Below are 23,432 nucleotides of genomic sequence, written 5' to 3'. Positions count from 1 at the left end.
GATGGTTATGAGCCACCATGTGGTTGCTGGGATTTGAACTCCAGACCTTCGGAAGAGCAGTCGGGTGCTCTTACCCACTGAGCCATCTCACCAGCCCAAGTTTGGGTTTTCTTCAGCATTTCTATCTCTTCCCAGAATTCTATTTTTATAACCTCTGTTGTCTTCCAATTTATTTCAGTTTTTTTGTGTTTTCTTAGAATTTGTTGAGGAATTTATCCCTGTCATGTTTAAATACATTTAGGCATTTATTTATGTCCTCTTTGAATTCTTTGGAAATATTTACAATTATTCTTCCAGATTCTTTGGAATTTTATCTGTGCTGGTCTCATTGTTGGCCATTACTACGGGGGATGCCTGAAGTTCAGTCTTGGAGACACATGCGTTGCTTCTTTCGGGTAGCTGTGGGGGCAGGGGGCAGCTCAGCTAGCGGCAGGTGTGTGTCTGACATCAGTAATAGGTGATCTATTTGAGTTGGTAGATGGGGGGGGGGGTTGGGTTGCCAAGGTTGGCAGGAATGTGGCCTCTGACCTGAGGCACAGGGAGGTGCCTTTAAAAGGGTACCTAAAACCCAGGAAATTGAGATGTGATGTAATGGTGGCCTCTTTCTTACCTGTGAAAAGGGACAGATGAATCACGTGAGTTATAAGACTACAAAGGTTAAGGAATTGGAAGGAGGGGGAAAGACTTTGGAGGTTAAGGAACAAGGCTTGGGTACCGAGCTCCATTAGCTGCTGAGATGCTGAGGACAAGGTCTATGTGGGTCCTGTAATGTTGGAGGTTAGGATGGTGGAGGACAGGAGATGTGGCCTTTGACTTGGGGGCAAGTTCTGCTCGGGGCCTGAGAAACTGGTGCGTGAGCTGCACAGGCTTTGTGTACTCTTGGGGTTAGGGTTAGGGAGGGAGGCGTGACCTCCAAGCTCCTCTCCTGTCTTGAGACACTAGGGAGTGCTCTCATATTCTCTTTTATTTGTTTATTTTTGGCTTTTCAAGACAGGGTTTAGTTCTGTAAACCAGGCTAGCCTCAAACTCAGAGATCTGCCTGCCTCAGCTTCCCAAGGGTTGGGATTAAAGGTGTACACCAAAATACACAGCAGCTCACATTCTTAATTGTGCATAAGAAGAGCTCCTGAAAAGCTTCCACCTAGTCCAGGATGGAGACCACAGATCCCCATAGACAAAGGAACTAAATATGAGGTTACCAAGAGGTGCAGCTACATTTGGTAGCTGTGAAAAAGAGTTAGCTATCTGTAGACAGTTAAGACAGCGGTTCACCGTAAACTACAAGCTGGCTGAATAACCAGAGACAAAGGAGGCGTGGTAGAATTAGTGGCCAGCAGGCTTGGCCCAGAGACCAAGAACACCACAGTCTGTGGTTGAAGGGCCAGCCAAGGTTGCTGGTGGCCAACAGAGGAAGCCAAGGCCATCAGCTAACAAATCAAAGATGGCCTGGGGGAGGGGCTAGGCTGGCATAAAGGTGCCCGCTGCCAATTCTGTTGATCTGAGTTTGATTCTGGGGAACCACACGGTAGAAGGAGAGAACCAGTATCCAAAAGTCATCCTCTGGCCTCTCCCCACAACACTCTGCTGGGCCCACGTATGCACACACATGCATGCACACATATACACAACACACACAAAATCTCTTTGAAGTGGACATGGGGTGTGACCACCCTCATAACTGTATGAGTAGCATGTGAATGGCGTAATGTTCATCTCAAGCACACACGAAGGACATGTGAGTCCCTGTTAGCTCAGCTGTGAGATGCCCAAAGAATAAATCGGCATTGATAGACATTACCTCTTTCTCCAGCCTCTGTCTTATGTCCTACAGAAAGCCTCCAGACAAATATTTCAATGACAATTCCCTTTGGCTCCTCTTCTTAAGCCCAGAAGTCTTAATCCATCTGCAATCCTCCTTCTGTACAGGAGCACTGATCCTTAAGATGTCTATAATAAAACTCCTTGGTTGTTCACAAACTTCCTTTCCCCAGTTTTCAAGACAAAGGGTCCAGAACCACTGACTCAGCGGGAGGCTTTGGTGACTATGAACTTGCTGCAGTTTTCTTTCTTTCTTTCTTTCTTTCTTTCTTTCTTTCTTTCTTTCTTTCTTTCTTTCTTTCTTTCTTTCTTTCTTTCTTTTTTTTTTTTATGGTTTTTCGAGACAGGGTTTCTCTGTATAGCCCTGCTGTCCTGGAACTCACTCTGTAGACCAGGCTGGCCTCGAACTCAGAAATCTGCCTGCCTCTGCCTCCCGAGAACTTGCAGCAGTTTAACTCTGGGGTTATGTACACCTGAGACCAGAAAGTCTATCCTTTTTGGGATCCTCATTCCCCCATGTCAGGGACAGGGGCATCTACCATCAACCTGCTTCGAGGGGGACAGGGGACTTGTGTTTTTTCAGAAGCCTCCACCAGGCAGCAAAGATCTAAGACAGGAGACTGGCCCAGCTGTGACCAACCTCTGGGCATCAGCTGCCTAGTGATGAAGTTCCCTGGGAGCTGAGACTCACAGTGGCAGGTTGCGGTAGGCTCTAAGGACTGGACAGTAGTGATGGCATAGGCAGAGCATAGGTGCGGTGGTTTCCTCCCAGAAATACTAGAAGAGACACTAGATATTTGTACTAGGTGTGGTGGCACATGCCTATGACCAGGAGACAGAAGCCGAATTCCTGCACGTTGGAGGCCTGCCTAGTTTACAGAGTGTAGGGAGAAAGTGAACAATGACCAGAGTGGCCATGGCAGAGGAAAATGAGAGGGGACAACGGCAAAAGGGCCATTCTCAGTCCTTTTAAAAATAAATGTTCCTGGGGACTGGAGAGATGGCTCAGTGGTTAAGTGCACCAACTGCTCTTCCAAAGGTCCTGAGTTCAAATCCCAGAAACCACATGTTGGCTCACAACCATCTGTAATGAGATCTGACACCCTCTTCTGGTGCATCTGAAGACAGCTACAGTGTACTTAGATATAATAATAAATAAATCTTTTTAAAAAATGAAATAAATGTTCCTAAGAGCAGAACAAGCCCTAGTTTTACATCGGGCCGGAAGCTCCTGAACACAAGAGTCTAGAAAGGAAACCCTTGGTGGCTTCGGCGTGGGAGGGGTTGGGAAAAGGGAACCAAGGCAGAAAGGAGCCCCTAGCCAGCAAGGGAGGGATGCTGGAAATCTCTCTGGCCATGAGAGAAACTAGGAAAATGGTGAGGAGAGTGACAGGGCCAGTGAACCAGGGAAAGAGTGACAGAGAGATAGAGAAGGAAACAAGGGAGGGGTCTGGAATCTCCTGGAATTTAGGAGGAACTTGCTTTTCCTAAACCTTCTGAATTTGACCTTGAGTTACCCAAGAAACTCAATAACCTTTATGACCTTCGTGTCAATTGTCAACTTGACGGAATCTATAATCATTTAGATTTGTAATAGTGGGTCTCTGGGAATGCCTGTGGGAGAGACTCCTGACTGATATGGGAAGATTCATCTTAATTGTGGGTGGGACCTCGCCTAGGCAGGGCATCCTGGACTGTGTAGAGAAAGCCATCAAAGCCATTGGTCTTTTTATTTTAATAATATATTTTTAAAATATTTATTTATTATATGTAAATACACTGTAGCTGTCTTCAAACACACCAGAAGAGGGCATCCAGTCTCATTACAGACGGTTGTGAGCCACCATGTGGCTGCTGGGATTTGAACTCTGGAAGAGCAGTCAGTGCTCTTAACCGCTGAGCCATCTCTCCAGCCCTCATTGGTCTTTTCTTCGGACTGCGGATATGTGACCAGCTGCTTCAAGCTCCTGTTGCCTTGGCTTCCCCACCTTGGACTGTACCTTGAACTGTGAGCTAAAACAAATTCTAATGTTGCTTTCAGTGTATTGTATCACATCAACAGGAAAACTAAGCCTTCAGAGAGCCAATTGTCGGCATGGATGCCTGAAAGAGAGAACTGAATTTCTTTCTTAGTTTCTTTCCTATTGCTGTGAAGAGACACCGTGACTAAAAAAGCTTTTAGGAGAAAGAGTATGAGACTTATAGTTTTGAGGATTAGAGTCCATGACCATCATGGTGGGAAGCCCGTGGTAGCAGCCATGGTGCTGCAGCAGTACTGAGAGCTTACACCTTGATCGATAAGCCCAAGATAGAGACACACAACTAACTGGGAATGGCATCCTCCAACAAGGGGACTAAGAATTTAAGCATATGAGCCTACCACCGTACCATCTATGTACACAGAACATCCTCCCCTGATAGGACCTCACTATGTCTTTAATATCTGTGGGTCCTAGATGTGGGGTTTCATGTAGACAGCTGAGGCATTCACTTAGCTTTGGATGAAGGCTATTTGCCATGTAATAACTACACCAGGGAACAGCAGGGTTATACCTAACTCAACCTGAGATCTGTCACTACCAACAGTCACATCCCAGCGCTCATAGAAGACTGGATAACGACAAACTGATCTTTAGGGATGAAGTGCGGGGACGAGCACCTGCCAACTGGAATGCTCACCAGGCAGGACACTCATGGGGTCATTGGGTCACTGCAGCCGGGAGGCAAGCCCAAGTGAAGGTGAACCTGCTTTAGGTGTGAAGAGTCACTTCTTCCAGCCACACCCACCACACCCTATAGCCTTCCCAGCCATGAGCAGGCTGAATAGACCTTGAGCACTTGCCACAACGAACCTTATCGACCTTGGTGGAGTCACCTGCCTGGGTTGCACGTGCAACTTCCTAGGGAACTTAGACGACTAGACTGCCCAGATGACCTTTGCAACATAATCCAGCTGAAATAAAGGTCTGTGGGCTTGCCCTTTATAAATGCAGTGCTGAATGTTAAACTTGGAGCCTTGGCTTGGCTTCATTCTACACCCCACCCCATCTCTTTTTCATTTCCAGCCTCCCCTTTCAGCTAAACCCAGTTCGTCCATGGCTGCTGGATGGCTACAATCCCCAGTTACCACCATGGCGTTATCACTAGCCCTGACTCCTTGTTCATCTGATGCCTCTTGAACCAAGTGAGTACTTGGAAGATAGGGAGTGAAGTCCAGCACATCTCTGATGGTCAAGGCCAGCCCATGGATTCTTTTGTTTGTTTGTTTGTTTTGTTTTTCGAGACAGGGTTTCTCTGTATAGCTCTGGCTGTCCTGGAACTCACTCTGTAGACCAGGCTGGCCTTGAACACAGAGATCTACATCTGTCTCTCAAGTGCTGGAATTAAAGGCGTACATACCACCATCCTCAGCTTGTTTGTTCTTAAAAGACAATTAGATGGGAATTTTTGTGTAAGTGTAAACTACTATTAGTGATGGTTTGTACATGCCTGACCCAGGGAGTGACACTATTAGGAGGTATGGCCCTTTGGGAGTAGGTGTGTCATTGTTGGCGTGGGCTTTAAGACCCTCATCCTAGCTGCCTGGAAACCATTATTCTGCTAGCAGCCTTCACCATGACTGCCTGATGACCATCTCATCTTGACTATAATGGACTGAACCTCTGAACCTATAAGCCAGACCCAATTAAATGTTGTCCTTATAAGAGTTGCCTTGATCATGGCATCTGTTCACCCCAACTAAGACACTATTGATAAATTATAGTAGTCTTTGTATACTTTAGATTATTATTAGCACACATGTGTGTATAGTGTACACAGCAAGATGGAATATCGAACGACTTTGTAGAGTTCACGTCTACGTTTATGTGGGGTCCGGGACACTCAGGTTGCTAGGCTTGTATGGCAAATGTCTTACTGATTAAAACGAAGGAAATGTTTAAATGTACTTCTGAGAAGAAATTCAGGACCGCTTGATGATCCTGATATGCTGCCAATCATAATTATTAACCTAAAATGCATATGGAGTGGAAATACACTGCTTGGCCAACTGCTACATTTTCTGCAAACTTCTAACTGTGGCTATTCTATTTATTTATTTATTTGGTTTTTCGAGACAGGGTTTCTCTGTATAGAACTGTGGCTATTCTGTCTTTTGTTTTCAGTCTTTTGTTTTGATCCCTCTCTAACCAAGTTACAAACTCATAGGGAATGAGCAAGCACTTTCAAACTAGCTTTTTAAAAACTATTTACTTGCCAGGCATGGTGGCGCACGCCTCTAATCCCAGCACTCGGGAGGCAGAGGCAGGCAAATTTCTGAGTACGAGACCAGCCTGGTCTACGAAGTGAGTTCTAGGACAACCAGGGCTACACAGAGAAACCCTGTCTCAAAAACAAAACAAAACAAAAAACCTATTTACTCTTGTTTTTTCTTTTCCTTTCAGAACTCGTAGCCAAGGCTAGCAGGAATTCCCAAGATGAGAACAGCTGTCAGTGATGGTAAGGCTGACCTACAGTCAGACCATCAGATAGGAATCATGTCTGGGGAGCAGGAACAATAAAGAAGGATTGACAATTTACTGGAGTATCTTTCAAAGACTCCAGCTGAGATCATAAGAGATCACACCTTGGGCTGGAGAGATGGCTCAGCGGTTAAGAGCACTGACTGCTCTTCTGGAGGTCCTGAGTTCAAATCCCAGCAACCACATGGTGGCTCACAACCATCTGTAATGGGATCTGATGACCTCTTCTGGTGTGTCTGAAGACAGCTACAGTGTACTTATGTATAATAAATAAATCTTATAAAGGAGAGAGGTCACACCTTGAGGAAGACAACTTTACTATGAATACCTCCACCCCTCACCCCCTGCACTGACCTAGAGGTCATGTCAGGATCCTGAGGATGAACTGGGAGTGGGGAGGTCACAGGAACCCCTTCTTACTCTTTCCAATATGGCCACAGTGGACAAATCTCCCCTCCCTGCCTTTTGCCACTGCTAACCCTACAATCGGCGCCCCAGAACAGTGGCAGAGCCCAGTCCGTTAGGCCTGCCGAATCAGGGCTTTTGCCCTGAAGCTTTGGTTACAAGCCAATGACTGTAAGAATGTCCACTGCCGTGCACACATCCGATGCTTTTATCTGAACACTTGCACATCCACCGATCTTTAATAATGATAGCTTTGTTTCTCAAATGTCGTTTATTAAAAAATACAATCCCAGAGAAAGTAGAAGATAAAGGAGCACGGGGAGTGGGTACAGTACATAGACCTCTTTAAGTCAGTGACATAAAGGGTCAAAAGAAAATGAGCTGCAGGCAAAAAGCCAGAAGCTCGTCTATGGTCCAAACATCTGGAAGGTTCCATTGCTTTCCCGCTCTGGTCTCCTGCCTTCAGCAGGCTGCTTTAATCTTGGCATTTTAAAATTATGTTATCCGTGTGTATGTGTGTGTATGTGTATGTGTGTGTGTGTGTGCCCATGTTGTGTAGTGCATATGGAGGACAAAAAACAACTTGTAGGAGTTGGTTGTCTCCCGCCATCTTAAAGGTCTCAGTGATCAAACTTAAGTTGACCGGGCAAGTCCTGAGCCACCTCACTGGCCTGTCATTTTAAATTAAGGAAAAAATGGACGGGGCAGCTCATGCCTGTAACCTTAGCACCTGCGAGTTGGAAAGGCAAATAGGTCAGGAGCTTAAGGTTATTCTTATCTACATAGGAGTTTGAGGCCAACCTGGGCTACATGATACCCTCTCTCATAAACAAAACAAAACAAAAACAAAACAAAACCAAAAACAAAAAAAAAAACCAAAAACCAAAAAACAGAAGCAAAATAAACAACAACAACACAAACACCTTTCTTGTTTCCATGTGGCTTCAATGGAGCTTTTCTCTCTCCAGTAATGGGGTCACAGAGAAACTGTTTGCCTTATCCTTGCTAACTCTTCTTTTAAAAGTTAGTTCCCGAAGAGAGGCAGAGCCAGGCAGATCTCTACGAGCTCAAGGCCAGCCTACTCTATATGGTGAGACCCTGTCTTAAAAAAACATAAAAAGTTAAACTGAGTCCCTAGCTGTTACCTTTTAAAAAAAGACAACTCTTTGGAAACCCGAGAGTGAGAAGGGTGAGAAATGAAGAACGCAAGGTGGGCTGGAGATGCAGCTTGGTGGTGCGGGGCTTGCCTGGCACTCAAAGGGCCCTGGGTTTGATCCCTAGCACCACATAAGGAAGCCAGATGAGTCAGGAGGTGGCGGCGGCAAATGCCTTTAATCCTAGTACTTGGGAGGCAGAGGCAGATGGACCTCTGTGTTCCAAGGCAGTCAGGGCTACACAGAGAAACCCTGTCTTGAGAAAAGGAAGGAAGGAAGGAAGGAAGGAAGGAAGGAAGGAAGGAAGGAAGGAAGGAAGGAAGGAAGGAAGGAAGGAAGGAAGGAAGGAAGGAAGGAAGGAAGGAAGGAAGGAAGGGGTTGAAATAATCTTTTGTTTTCTAAAGAGGATGCTGCTCCAATCCAGCCAGGAAAATAACCAGAAGAAACAACTGCACTGACCAGTGCTCACTCTTTCCAGCCCCCTCTGCTATGGGCTGGGCATCTCTTTGTCTATGCCCTAAACAGCTTTGTGGACCTACAAAATGAAGCTCTTTTTAAAATGTGACAGGAACAGGGTTTGAAGAGAAAGTAGTAGATGGTCTCGGGAGACATTTCCCAGAAGCTGCAGCAAACAGCATGACATGCCTGCCCTACAGGCGTGGCCAGAGCTGAGGGGTAGCAGCAGTTTGTCCCATCAGACAAGATGGAGCACAGAAGCACCCAAGTGCATTCTTCAGGACTGGGTGACCCACAGAAGGCTGAGAGGACAGACGGGTAGAGGGGAAAGGAAGGCGCTCAAGCCGAGTCCAAGCAGCAGGGGAAGAGAGGAAAAACTCTACCCTAAAGAGCATGGGTCCCTGAATCTAGCTCCTTGGCGGAACCCTACTATGGAAGGCCCTTCCTTACACGTGTCATTTTCACGATGCCCTCCTTTGGAGGCAAAATCGGATGGCCCAGAGTGGGCGTCAGTCTGGCTGTCAGTTAGTCCTCCCCACCCCTCCCTAGTATGCCTGAGAGAGGGAGGGCTTTATCGAGGACCCACCAGGACCCTCCCCAATATTTCCTATAGCTAGAAAACAAACCCCCAAAAATCCTGGAGAAAAAGTCCAATAAGAACTTTTATCATACAAAAACAAACAAACAAAAAACCAAAAAAGAAAAAAAAGAAAAAAAACACAACAACAAAAAACAAAACAAAAAAACAAACCACCAATCAAATAGTCTTTCTCTTTTGCCTTCCGAGGCATGGCATGCCCCTCTCACACAAAGCTTCCTGTCCCAGTTAGGACAACATTACTACTTCATTTTTTAAAAATAAAAATAAAATATCCACCCACCCTCCATTTCTAAGTGCTACTCCATATAGCCCGCACGCCACACACCCCAAAGCAGGCCTTGCTCCCTTGACACAAGGTAAACATAAAACTCTGCCGCAAGCCCACAGCTTCCAGGGGACTGTTCAGCACAACCAGCCCCAGTGCCGTCTGCGGAGGAAGGGGCAGTGGACAGCGCTCCACTCTTCCAGCCCCCTCACAGAGGTCAGGTCCACGTGGACCGTGGGGAAGGCCACCGAGGGTTCTGCTCCTTCCTAGCAAAGGAGTTAGGTGGGAAAGAGGCTTCTTTTCCAGCTCTGGGCAGCAGCCGCAGGTCTGGGCCATGAGTGGGTTCATAAGGTTCCATGACCTCGAGATCCCAGTCCAAACCAGCCGGTCTTCTCCTGGGCCAGGTCCAGCTCCCGAAGGCGGATGTGCACCTCCCCGAGAAGCAGGTTCTCCCAAAATCCTTGCTCACTCAGCACACTCAACTGTAGCTCTCGCTGCTGCAGGTCTCCCTTGGGGATCCCATCATACACCAGCTGCAAGGGTGGGCATTGGGAAGAGAGGCGAGCCGTGAGACACAGGGAACTCAGAAAGAGATGCTCCTGTCCCTAGGGAGGCGAGCTGTGAGACAGGGAACTCAGAAAGAGATGTTCCAGTCCCTAGGGTAACGTGTAGCCCAGGTCGGCCTGGAACTCACAGCAGTCCTGCCCACGCCTCTCAAATGCTGGGATTATATTTATTGGAGCTTCTGATCATTCTCCATTAAGGGCAGCAGGCTCCCCCTCCTCATATTATTAGGGCCCAAGTCCCATCTGGGAAATTGCAATCCTAAGGGTTTGAAAGCTGTCATCATAAAGGGAAAGGGGCAGGTATAAATACATGGGGGCTGGACAAGCATATTGGTGCTTAAGAGTGCTTGCTGATGCCTGGCAGTGGTGGTGCACGCCTTTAATCCCAGCACTTGGGAGGCAGAGGCAGGCAGATTTCTGAATTTGAGGCCAGCCTGGTCTACAGAATGAGTTCCAGGACATCCAGGGCTACACAGAGAAACCCTGTCTCTAAAAATCAAGAGTGCTTGCTGTTGGGGCTGGAGAGATGGCTTAGAGGTTAAGAGCACAGACTGCTCTTCTAGAGGTCCTGAGTTCAATTCCCAGCAACCACATGATAGCTCACAACCATCTGTAATGGGATCCAATGCCCTCTTCTGGTGTGTCTGAAAATAGCTACAGTGTACTCACATAAACTAAATAATAAAAAAAAAGTGCTTGCTGTCTCAAAATTCAAAGCTGCCTATAACTGTCAATGCTTTTATCTGTCCAGAGGATCAGACTCGATCTTCTGACAATCATGGGCACATTTACTGAAAAAGAAAAAGAAAAAGAAAAAGCACAGTCCATACCACAATTGCCAAGGCTGTCAGTGAGCAGGAGGCAGCAAAGAGCAACTGTGACTAACTTATAAGAAGGGACGGCTTGTTGCCAGGTGTCCCGTGGCACCCCTCTAGAGTCCCAGCATGTGGGAGGAGCCAGCCTCGGCTACCCATGGAGCTTGAGTCTCCAAAACCCAAATAAATAAATCACCGAAAAAGCGGCTTGCAACCCCTCCCTACCCTGTGCACCCCCATCTTCCACACACCATCTCATTATAGGTAGGGTTGCAGGTTTTCCGGGCCACCTTGGTTTTCCTCTTTGTGGTTTTCTGAGGGTCAGGAAGGAGGTAAATCTTTACATAGGGGTCGGGGTCATTGCCATCCTGGAGCGGCTGCTATAACGGAACACAAACAGAAGTTGGAGGGTCCTGACAGCATCTTCCACTTTCCAGTCATCCTGAAGCTACACTCTGGTCTAGCTTCCCCCTTGCTCTCCCTCTGTCTGATTCCCAGCTGATTACACCCTGATAAAAACACCTACTGTGATTACAGTGGATAGATAGATAGATCAGTTTTCAGTTTCAGTTCTTCAAGACAGGTCTCTCTCTCCATAGCTCTGGCTGTCCTGGAGCTCACTATACAGACCAGGCTCGACACAAACAGAGAATGGCCTCTCTGCCTCCTAAGTGCTGGGATTAAAGGAACGCATCATGTGCCCGGCCTGTACTACAGTTGCAAAAGAGCCATCAGGTCTCTCAGGCATCTTTTCTCCATGACTAACTGGTCATTTGGTCCTTTGAAGCCCTCAGAGGTAGAGACACGAGTCAGAGAGCAGAGGCTGCCTGCCGAAGAAGGCCAGCTAACTAGTGATTCGCTTCGACTGACTCGGTTCAGTTTTTCTTTGTTTTCTGAGCCCCAAAGTAAGCCGCATAGGATGCTGCACATCACAAATGTTCAACAAAAGTTCCTTGCCCATCCTTGATGCTGTTAGAACCTGGTACTGCCTTGCCTATGCCTGAAGGAGGTCCAAGGGCTGCCCTGTCTACACTCAGCTGTCTACATGTATCTATTACTACAACCAGGTAGGAAGCCCCCGCCTCTCTTCATAAAACTATAATCTCCACCACAACAGCACTACTCAGAAAGGCAAGAGCTTCCCACGTATTACTTCATCCCCACAGCAACCCTTGGAAGGAGGCACCAATATCATCTTAACGAGAGGCTCTCAGGACCCAGGACGCTGCCACAGACCACAGCAAGCAAGCAGCTGTGCCTGAATCGCCTGGTCAGCCGCAGGCCTGGCGTGGGCGGCCTGTGGTGGAGGCTCAATAAACTTCTGTGGTCACTCTCATTATCCAGGGGCAGAGAAGGACTGACTCGTCCAAAAACTACCAACAGAAAGACCAAGGACCACAGGAGAGCTGTGCCTGCACTTACCAAGCCCCGAATATGCATCACCATGATGAAGAGTTTGTTGTTTTTGTAGGAGATAGACAGCTTCACTTCCCCGCCGACCTTCCCAACAGGCCGGGCCCACGTCCCGTCTGCAGAGATAAAGGAAACGGAGGTCTATAGGCCAGTAGTGCCCCTGGTTGGTGCCAGGCAGACATTTCTACTTCCTTCCTGAAACCTAGCCCGGCCTGCCAGGTTTCAGATACTCAGGTGCTCTGGAATGCAACGTGGGATTGGGTTGGGATGAGTGTACCCTATCGGACAGGATCATCACTTCCTGAAGAGCCGTCCCCTAGGGAACCCAGCTGTAGAGCTGTGGACACTACAGCCTGGATGGAAAACCTGAGTCCTGGGCCAAGTAAACAACCAAACAGGAAAGAGGGTTGCCAAAGAGGTGGGGCTGTGGTTTGGCAGGACGGCCACCAGGAAGGTGCTGTGCCACCAGGAAGGTGCTGTACCTGAGGACTTCGGAACTGGGCTGGGGCCTGAAGCTTTCTCATCACGGGGTAGGGGGTGGAAGAAAGTATACACCAGATCACACTGAAACAGACCAGAAAACAGGGCCACTCTTCAGTAAGACATGACCCAGGAAGGGTTCATTTTAATTTTATTTACACACACACACACACACACACACACACACACACACACACCTTTTCACTTTTTTTAAAGAAAAAAATAGCCGATGGTTGGATGGGCGGGGGAGGCAATTCCTATATTCTCAGCACTCAAAATGCAAAGTGTAGACTGTTATAAGTTCCTGGTTAGCCTAGGCTGCAAAGTGAGTTCTAGGCTAACCTGAGCTAAAGAGCAAGACCCCAAGCTGGACTGTGGTGGTGGCACAGGGCTGTAATCCCAGCATCTAGGAAGCAGAGGCAGGTAGATTGAGGCCAGCCTGGTCTACAGAGTGAGTTCCGGGACAGCCAGGGCTATACAGAGAAACCCTGTCTCCAAAACTAAAAACTAGGAGACCTCATCTCAAAAGATAAAACAGACAAAGATAAATAAATAAAAACACCCAGGCTACTTCGGGCCAAAAGCAGTCTACAGCACTGCCCTTCTCTCTTCTCTACTTCCCCATCGACATGCATGGCTGGGGAGGGATGTATCCCTGAGTTAGTCTGGGGCTGAAACACAAGCCTTTCTCTGGCGAATGTTTCTAACTAAGCATGGGAAATGAAAGCAAAACCAAGCCAAACCTAGGTCTGAGGCTAGACCCACCACAAACCAAACCTAAGTCTGAGGCTAGGCCCACCATACACTGTGCTCTCTCATCTGTGGTGGAGCCAGGCGCTGGTCATTCCTCAGGTCACAGACCGCTCATGTCTTCCCTAGGACTCAGACCTACTCCTCTCACACCCCACACCCACTCACTCACCTCAGCCACCTCAGGAGCTGCATGAATCAGGTGCCAGATGTAGCCATTTAAGTCTTCCTTCCGCCTCTCAGCCACCGCCTCTCCCCGGGAGCGGCCAATCACAAACCGGCTAGGGAAGCTAGTGTGAGAGGCAGAAAACGGACACAGGGACACGAGTGAGTCTGAAGGCTTAGACACTCCATCTGCATCTCTAGTTACCTTGCTTCCCTGACTCCTACTAGACTCCCCAGGCTGTGCTCACATCTGCACCTGGGTTGGTCCAGCTCTATCTCTTGCTCTGTACACACACACACACACACACACACACACACCCCGGAAGCCAGGTCCCAAACTCTTTCCATCTTGCAAAACTGAGGCAGCACACTTGTTATACCTCAGCCACCAGTTCTGCATTCTGTCCCTAAGACTGATTACTCTAGGGGACTCCAATAAATAGAATCATCTTCTGCCTGGCATCTTTCATTTAGGTGCATGATATAGCTATCAAAGGTCCTTCTCTTTCAAAAAAATATTAATTTCAATTATATATATAATATATTGCTATTATATATTTACATACTATATATTATATATATTATATATAAATTGTATTATATATATATATTATACACACATACATTCTTTTTTTTTTAAGATTTATTTATTTATTATATGTAAGTAACTGTAGCTGTCTTCAGACACTCCAGAAGAGGGCCTCAGATCTTGTTACAGATGGTTGTGAGCCACCATGTGGTTGCTGGGATTTGAACTCCGGACCTTCGGAAGAGCAGTCAGGTGCTCTTACCCACTGAGCCATCTCACCAGCCCACATACATTCTTTTGCTACATTATAAACCTCGAGTCACATTCAGATCACCTAGTGCCTTGCTTTCAGCTCAGCTGGTTTGCTTTCTGGCTGGTGCCCCCATGCTTTGTTTTCCAAGACTAGGGCAAGGTGGTTGGGATGTCTGGAGATACAAGCCAGCAGGGGGCGCTGCTATTACCAAGCACAACATCAAGCTGACAGATCCTCAGTTTGAAATGGTTCTTTCTCAAAAAGCAATCCTGCTAGTTTCCTCCCTTGTCACTGCCCCCACCCCCACCCCATCTTTCAGCTCTGGCAGGATTGGGGGAGAGGGGTTACCTGGGCAGGAAGGAAGAAGGGAAAAGCAGGCGCAGCTTATTGTGCAGTTCCTGGAACTCCTCGAATGTCCTCTGGATGTATGTTGCCTCGTGAGCATTCTCTCGCATCACCTTCACCACATACACCTGCAAAGGCCAAACTCAGGTTACTCCTGCCTGACCCGCTGCCGACTAGAGGGGAGTAGGAGTGCGTGCGTGTGTGCCTGGGCGTGTGGGGTGTGTGTTACATGCCGGAAGGAAAGTCTCTAGTGGAGATGAGAGGGTAGGCAGCACACAGGCAGGAACCTAAAAGCAGAGACTTCCTGCCTGTGTCTCAGCGGACACATGACTCACAGAATTACCAACCAGTTCAGCGCCCTGAACCTACTATGCAGGTCACATCAGCGAGGGAACTGGTCTGTCTGGGTTTACTCCCAGTGCAATGGCCTCAGTAAACTCCAGGCCCCACTGTGCAGGTGTGGAGGAAGAGGTAACTCTAAGAAGGCCGGTGGACAGGGAGCGACAGAAGGTCAGAGAGGAGAAACACTTACATAACCCTTGCTGGGGTGGAAGATCTTCTCATGTCGGCAGAGGAAGACATCTCGGATGCGGCCAGAGCTCTTGAGAGTGTGTGTCCGGGGAGCGAAGGAGAGGCTCAGCCGGTCATCTGAGCCTGTGAACTTCATCTGAGCCAGGTTATGGATGAAAAAGTTGAGTTTCGTGGCTACGCTGCCCAGGCTGGACTCAATCAACCTGTTTGAGCATGGAAAACAGGGATGCAGCCAGGGACCCAACCTGCCTATGCCTTGACAGCTGCCCAAGCAGATATTCTAAGTCCTGAGAGGAACAGGATCTCACTGTGTAGCCTAGCTTCAAATTCATGGTGATCCTCCTGCCTCAACTTCTTAAGTACCAGGATCACAGGTGTGTGCTACCATGCCCAGCCCTGAGTCCTGAAAACAACCACTAGATCGAATTACCTTCCCAAAGTAATAGTCTTACAGAGCACATGGCTGACGCAATCACCTCACGCAGTTTATGTCTGTGAATCCTGAGCTCCTGTCCCTCCTGCCAAGGGAGGAGGAAACTTGGGACAACACATGTCCACCTAGTGTTTTTTTTAAAGATTTATTTATTTATTATATGTAAGTACACTGTAGCTGTCTTCAGACACTCCAGAAGAGGGCGTCAGATCTTTTTACGGATGGTTATGAGCCACCATGTGGTTGCTGGGATTTGAACTCCGGACCTTCGGAAGAGCAGTCGGGTGCTCTTACCCACTGAGCCATCTCACCAGCCCATGTCCACCTAGTATTATCAAATAGAATTCAAGGACCACACTAGGCACTGCTCAAAAACACTGAATTCTATGTGAGGTCTGGTGAAAGAGTTTTTTGGTGACCAAAAGAACGATTATAAAGCAGGTGTGGGGGCTCACACCTTTAATCCCAGCAGAGGCAGGTGGATCTCAGAGTTCCTTCAAGACCAGCCTGGTTTACAGAACAGGTTCCAGGACAGCCAGGGCTACACAGAAAGATCCTGTCTTGAAAAACTAAGAATAAATAAAACCTTTTAATAAAATCCAGTTTCCGCCGGGCAGTGGCGGCACACGCCTTTAATCCCAGTACTTGGGAGGCAGAGGCAGGTGGATTTCTGAGTTCAAGACCAGCCTGGTCTACAGAGTGAGTTCCAGGACAGCCAGGGTTACACAGAGAAACACTGTCTCAAAAAAAAAAAAAAATAAATAAATCCAGCTTCTACCCTGACTCCTAGACAAAGTCTCTGGTTGGGACCTGGTAAAAAGACAAATAAGAGACGGGCAGTGGTGGCGCACGCCTTCAATCCCAGCACTTGGGAGGCAGAGGAAGACAGATCTCTGAGTCTGAGGCCATCCTGGTCTATAGAGTGAGTTCCAGGACAGCCTGGGCTACTTATACATATTGGCCTCAGAATGTAGACAGGAACAAAGTGGTTACCAAGGCAAAATGGGGATAGCAGATCAAAGCCCTGGCCCTAACGGTTGGGCTAAGCCTTTCCCACTGCCCAGCCTGCTCCTGCCAGCCTGGCAGGCAGCCTATGGATGGCTTAGGTGGCAGTACTGGTCTGTGCTGCGTGTTACCTTGTGAAGTAGGTGGTGGCATTGGCCTCTGTGTCCTGAGGTCTCAGGGCATCATACACATACTTGAGGTCCTCCAGGTCTGAGAGCTCGGGGATTCCACAGGACAGCATCTGGAAGAAGAAAGGAGAGCAGCCGGTAACAGCAGCCCAGCATCGTTTCCTCTCCGCCATACGCCAGGGTTTCCTCTACTAGGCTGCCTGATCCTTTGGGGTTATAGGCAGATGCTGTGGGAGAGGTCAGAGGGCCATAGGAACGGAGGGGCTAAAGTAAGAGGTCAGGCCCCACTGTCCCTGGGTCGTCTGGATGCCCTTGGGGAAGAAGTGGAGCTCCAGGAATCCTCTGGAACAACCCAGGGCAGCCTTGAAGATGGAGCCAGGTAATAAGAAGGAGGGCTCACAAAGAGACGGAGCTTCTCACCAGGCCCAGAAGGTTGAGGAAGAGGTGGGTGTGCTTGCGAATGAGGTTGTAGGCTTGGCAGCAAAGGTCAACAAAATCATGGAAGCGGCTGGAAGGCTTGTCACCCCCGTTGATGACATACGCCATGTCTGAGGTGAAGACAAACGGGGCACGGTCCCTGGGCCAAGGGGACACACAGGTAGACGGTCAATATGGAGAAGGGAGGTCATCTTGTACGCTCCATCCATCAGGGCCTGCTTTCCTTCCCCTCACCGTGTGTAATACTTTCTCCCAGCTCCCCACTGGTTCGTGCATGGTCCCCAGTGAGGAAGAAGAGCAGATCTTTGCACAAGGCTCTGCACAAACTCGAGCTCCTGCCAGTCTTCTGGTCTCCAGAGCTGCTCAGCCCAGGGTCAGTGCCCTGAGGCCCAGCTGCTCCAGTCTCTGTCTTGTGTCCCATCCCTGAGCCACTGTGACCCTCCATACAGGAAGCCACTTACCTCTTGATGTTACCAAACATCTGTGCATGGCCCAGGAAGCGGCCGAAATCTATATGGAACATGTGGCCCGTGGTCTTTAGCATGATGTTGTCATTGTGTCTGTCACAGATGCCCAAGATGTATGTAGCTACACAGCAGCCAGCACAAGAGTAGATGAAGTTCTCCACAGCCTGAGGAAGCGGAGGCAGGTGGTGGAGCCACGGCCAGCTCTGACCTCCTTCTCTCATGTGAACTCCAACAACACCCTGCTTACCTTTATCATGTACCAAAGCACACACTTCTTTTTTCTTTTATTCTTTTTTTTTGGGGGGGGGGGTAAAATGGGGGGGGGGTAGATGTCCAGATAGGGTTTCTCTGAATAGCCCTGGCTGTCCTGGAACTCACTCTGTAGACCAGGCTGGACTCGAACTCAGAAATCCATCTGCCTCTGCCTCCCAAGTGCTGGGATTAAAGGCGTGCACCACCACTGCCCGGCCAAAGCGCATACTTATTTACACAGAAATGACCTCCACATTTTTTGAAGTAGGAAATGGAAGGTTTAGATGTCTATATATACCCTTCATCTGAATTTGTTTGTTTGTTTTTTTGTTTTTGTTTTGTTTTGTTTTGGCTGGAGAGACAGTGGACACAACCAAATCCAGACAGGAAGACCTTAGTGGACAGAAAGGCTGATGCTTAAAACCTTTCCCACAGGTCATGAGAACCCTGACTTGAGTCTGGCTTGAATAGCAAAACTAAAGGCACCTGACCCTGCTTCATCCACCCATCTTCCTGCCCCAAATAACACTTCACTCCAAGAGTACTTGATGCCAGCTAAATGCTTACCTAATTAAAATCACCACACTCCAGAGAAGAGCTGAGGCAGCTTCACACTTCCTGCAGTGTTTTGCACTTGAAAAATCAGATCTCTCTAGTTGGTAAAATGTGTTGGGGATATTTTGGGGGCTTGTGGGGTGGAAAGGGGCTGGGGTAAGAGCATTTGCGTCATAAGCACAAAGATCCGAGTTTGAATCCGCAGTAACAATGTTAAAAACAACAACAAAATAAAAAAGCCGGGTATGGCCGTGATGCCTGTCACCCCAGTGCGGTGGGACAGAGACAGACAGCGTCTGGGAGCTCACTGGCCTGCCAACCTAGCGGAAACAGCAGGCTTCCAGCTCATCAACAGACCCTATCCGCAGACAGTAAAGTACACTGACAGAGGAAGGCACCTGATGAGCTGCTATGGCCTGCACGCCCACGGGTGTGTGGACTAAGCCCACTCACGTTCCTACACACACACAAAAAGGAGGAGAGAGCCAGGCATGGTGGCACTTGGCAGGCCGAGACAGGCCTCTTTGAGTTTGAAGGCCAGCTTGGTCTCCATAGTGAGTTCCAGGCCAGCCAGCGCTACATAATGAGACTCTGTCTCAAAAAGCCAGACATCGTAGAGCTCAGCTTCAGTACGGGAAAGATCATTTCTTAGAGAGGAAAAAAAAAAAATCTATGAATGAAAGGAAACCACTTGAATAGGAACATAGCCTATCCAATCCCAGCCCTGACTTTCTATCTCTATTAACCTGCCATCACAGGCATTCTTTATAGATAAGGTCTCTGCTGACTTAGCATCTCTATTAACCTGCATTCTTTAACATCTCTATTAACAGGCATTTTTTATAGATAAGGTCTCTGGAAGGTCACAAAATGCTGGACTAATGGCCACCAGTAAGGACTACACTCCTCTTCCCTCCTCCCTGAGCCTGCAGGTATGAACCCCAATTTATGTATGATCCTCCTCCTTATTGGAGGGTTTCACTGATAGAATGTGAAAGTTGTATACTGAACATAGTCAAGTTCTTTTCTTCTGCGCATTACCATAAGAAACCACTAGTCCTGCGTCTCACTCTTGTAATCCCAGCATTCAGGAGGCTGAGGAAGGAGAAGCATAAATTCCAGGCCTGCTTGAGCTATGCTACAGAGCAAGGTCCCATCTCAAAAAAAAAAAAAAGGGGGGGGGGACTAACAAAGTTAGCTTCCAGGTACGTGTGTGCTTGTTGGAGACACTTCCACGTTTATTATGACTTGCTAGTACACTGGCATGGAGTCATTACAATTCTGACACCTAGCATGGTGCTCGAGAGGGAAAGCGTTCGGCACCTGGAAAACACGTTAGTATAAATAGCATATGGGTCTGAAGGAGGGCTGCAGACTCAGTAGCAATCCTCTCTAGAGGTACTGTGTTGAGCTGTGCAATATAGAAGGAGCAGTTTTTAAGGCTGAGAAAAAGGGAAACCGCTTTCTAGGCAAAGGGTACTATTTTCTAAACACATGCCGTATCGTATCCTCTACTCTTGAGCCTGGGCAAGCAGGGCATGAGGCTGGGGCAGGCCAGGCTGGGTGACAAAGGCAGTGGTGCAGAACTCATCTGGTGGAGCCTCTGAAGAACCTAGAGCGAGTGTGACATGAATGGCCCTGGACTTGAAAACTCCCCGAAAGCAGGCGGAGGAGCCACGAGGAAGCTGGTGGCCTTGGTTTGGGTGGCCTACATTTACTGATAGGAAAACACAGAAGGCAGGTCCCGGGAGGCGAGGGGAGACCAGAAGCTCAGCTTTGCCTCCACTGAGTTTGACTACAGCAGAGATGCAGTGGAGAAATCCAGCGAGCCAGGGCTATAGAGGCTTAAGCCTCGTGGGAAAAGAGCTACAAGAAGGGCTTCGGGGTCATCAGTGCAGAGTAGGGATAGAACTCACAGAGGAGGGCGTGTCGGTCAGGAGTGGGCTAGTCAGCGAGCACATGCCAGCTACAGAATAACACTTAAAAAAGATTGTTTATTTATCTTTTCCTATGCAATGATGTTTTGTCTGAACTCTATCTATCTGTATGAGGGTATCAGATCCCCTGGAGGTAGAGTCACAGACCGTTGTGAGCAGCCATGTGGGTACTGGGAATTGAACTCAGGTCCTCTGCAAAAGCAGCCAATGCTCTTAACCACTGAGCCATCTCTCTAGCCCTGGGATTAAAGTTTATTAGGGCCATTTAAGACCACCCGATGACAAGCCCATCAATCATATTCGGTTTATGATTTGGCCGCCAGCACGTCCTCCTTAGGGAATAAAAGGCAGCCATGGACATGAATTAGCATTTGTATTCCCTTGAAGTGAGCTGTAAAGAAATCAACATTCCAGCGTGTGTTTGTTTTTTGAGATGGAGTCTGTCTACATAGTCCAGGCTAGCCTGAAACTCATAGAGATCCATGTGCCTCTGCCTCCTGTGCACTAGCATTAAAAGTGTGTGCCACGTTCTGGTATTTTTATTATGACCCGTCCCTTTCCACACTCACCCCAAACTTCATTAACCCAAAGACTACAGACATGAAGCTGTGGACTGACCATGGATCACAGCAGGCCACCAAGGCCCCACCATCCCTGGAGGCTCACTTTCTCCCTGTAGCCAGGGCCAGCCAGGCCTCTTTGCTCTCACATTAGTCTCACCAATAGCCGCCACCTTGGCTTCTAGTTACGGCCTTGCACAGTGGTCCCACTCCTTGGAGCAAGGGGCCAGATTAAAATGACAGCCAAAGTCTCTTGCTGCCATCTTGACTTCTCCTCAGCATCTCTAAAGCCCCCTGAGAGTTCGAGGGCAACTGACCTGGATCCACAGTTAGGACGGACATATGGTCAAGCTCTCAAAAGCTGCCCCCTCCCCCGATAAGACCCAAGGAAAGTTTGTCTGACCAATACCAAAGAATAGTGTTAATTTCCAATAGTCATCTGACCCACCTACACAAAAGCTGAGCTGTCTGTGCACATGCAGGTCCCGTGGAAGCAGAGCCACATGCCACAGTCAGGCACACAGCCTCAGCTCTTGGGCTTCTGAGTCAATCTTACCTTTTCATATTCATCCTCCCCAGGGTTGTGTTTCTGTAGCCAGTCGGCCAGGGGACGGTCCTTGAAGGAGCCAGTCACCCCATGTTCCACCTGAATCTTTCGCAGTGTCTCTGCGTTGGGTATCATCTCTACCATCCCTGAGAGAGAAGAGGTCCGGCTTATGCTCCAGTACAGAGGGAAGAAGTCTACTATAGAACAGTGGGGAGGCTAGGTGCTTCCCATGAGCTAAGTTCCAGGGCTTTGGACAAAGTCTGCTACTAGGGATACAGCATGAGGGGCGGTGGGCAGAAGACCTCGCCTATATCACATAGTCTAGATCCGCTCCAGGCTTCCACAGTTCACAATGTTTCTTTCTCCCCGCTCCCACCCCTTTTTGAATTTCACTATGGAACTCTTAAATATATTCAGAGCCGGGCGTGGTGGCGCATGCCTTTAATCCCAGCACTTGGGAGGCAGAGGCAGGCAGATTTCTGAGTTCGAGGCCAGCCTGGTCTATAGAGTGAGTTCCAGGACAGCCAGGACTACCCAGAGAAACCCTGTCTCAAAAAACAAAAAAACAAACAAACAAACAAACAAACAAAATATATATATATATATATATATATATATATATATATATATATATATATTCAGAACCAAAATGAAGGTGGTATTGGTTTTTTTTTTTTTTTTTTTTTTTTTAATCAATGCTCATGTAACCACCACCCAGCTTCAATGATCATGAGCACTTAGCTAATCTCACGTCACCCTCCATTATCAGGCTAGCTTCCTATTTCTTGCTGCTCTAGCTGGAGTACCACGAAGCAAGACAGGGTCTCACTCTGTCGCCCAGGCTGGCCTCAAACTTCTGATCCTGCACCTCAGCTGAGAGCTGGGATCATGTACGTGTTGTAACCACCCTCTGCTCTAGACGTGCCATCTCGGGCATGAATACTTTTAAGTGTAATCGACAAGTACACAATAACCATGCACGTGTCTTATCTGGAAAAAAAAAGCCAAACAAAACCCAACAGTCCTTGAAGCCAGCCGATTTTCAAATTTCTTACGGCCATCTCAAAACTACAGTTGGTATGTTTGATCAAGATCCAAAGTCCACAGAGGTTGCCATGCCTCTGACTCTGTTTTGTTTTGCAACAGTCTCTCCTTTACTTTCTTTTTTCAAGTCACCCCCACAACTTCTCATGGAATAACCCCGCCCTTCTATTCTCCATTGTTCGCATTGGGAAACAGGCAGAAGAAGGCAGAGAGGGAAGGGATGCCCTGCCCCAGCCTCCCAACCCCCCACTGACCTTTTCCTCGGCCAGTGGAGAAGCAGCGGAAAATGACCATGCGCATGTCCAGCCCCTCCTGCACCCAGATCTTGCTCATGATGCGAATCATCTGCAGGGTTAGCATGTCCTGGCGAAGGTCATCCCCGCACTGGGTAAGGAAGAGGAGCGATTAAAATCCACTTCCATGCCCTCCCGCGGCCTTCCAGACCCCTCAGCATCCCAAACTCTGTGGCAGGGAGCAGCTGCAGTTCTCCAGCTTTGCACCACTCACCAGTTGACCGGGTTCACTCGAGGTCAAGGAGCAAGAGAGGGGATGTTTGTCCCTTGCTGTGTGCCCCCCTCCATTATCCCTGAATCCCCATTATGGTTCCTTTTCTGTATGAAACTCCTCTGATCACTAACCCTGTAGGTCTGAGCCAAGGTCTCTTTGGGCAGCTCAGGCTGGTCTTTTATTTATTTTTGTTTTTTTTTCGAGACAAGAGTTTCTCTGTGTAGTCCTGGCTGTCCTCAAACTCAGAACTCAGAAATCCGCCTGCCTCTGCCTCCCAAGTGCTGGGATTAAAGGCGTGCACCACCATGCCTAGTGCTCAGGCTGGTCTTAACCAGCCATCTTCCTGCCTTGGCCTGTGAGTGCTAAATTACAGGTATGGACCCTCATGCTTAGTTCCTCAGACCTTTTAAAACCGTGAATGTTTATACCTGATCAGGATTTAGCTGTGGTACACAGCACATGTGCACTAAGGTTTGAGTCACAGAGTATATTT

At 48.2% G+C, this 23,432-nt stretch overlaps 1 protein-coding gene across 2 annotated transcripts in view; it reads right to left on the bottom strand.

Annotated features, from left to right (window-relative positions):
• Window positions 1–8,241: 8,241 nt before the first annotated feature.
• Window positions 8,242–23,432, bottom strand: part of Pik3c2b (phosphatidylinositol-4-phosphate 3-kinase catalytic subunit type 2 beta) — a 63,013-nt gene continuing 47,822 nt past the window's right edge. For both annotated transcript variants that reach the window (XM_021198665.2, XM_029538750.1), the window contains 12 exons: window positions 22,687–22,816; window positions 21,398–21,534; window positions 17,532–17,701; window positions 17,053–17,209; window positions 16,636–16,745; window positions 15,068–15,269; window positions 14,539–14,663; window positions 13,416–13,533; window positions 12,496–12,577; window positions 12,023–12,129; window positions 10,852–10,980; window positions 8,242–9,752 (listed from right to left, as the gene is read on the bottom strand). In XM_021198665.2, the coding sequence (XP_021054324.1) occupies window positions 9,564–9,752; window positions 10,852–10,980; window positions 12,023–12,129; window positions 12,496–12,577; window positions 13,416–13,533; window positions 14,539–14,663; window positions 15,068–15,269; window positions 16,636–16,745; window positions 17,053–17,209; window positions 17,532–17,701; window positions 21,398–21,534; window positions 22,687–22,816 (1,656 nt within the window). In that variant the 3' untranslated portion in view covers window positions 8,242–9,563. The remainder of the gene's footprint in view (window positions 9,753–10,851; window positions 10,981–12,022; window positions 12,130–12,495; window positions 12,578–13,415; window positions 13,534–14,538; window positions 14,664–15,067; window positions 15,270–16,635; window positions 16,746–17,052; window positions 17,210–17,531; window positions 17,702–21,397; window positions 21,535–22,686; window positions 22,817–23,432) is intronic.

Source organism: Mus pahari, chromosome 5 (assembly GCF_900095145.1).
Source record: "Mus pahari chromosome 5, PAHARI_EIJ_v1.1, whole genome shotgun sequence".
Taxonomy (NCBI): domain Eukaryota; kingdom Metazoa; phylum Chordata; class Mammalia; order Rodentia; family Muridae; genus Mus; species Mus pahari.
Note: the sequence above shows the minus strand (reverse complement) of the source record. Positions and strands in the feature narration are given on the sequence as shown.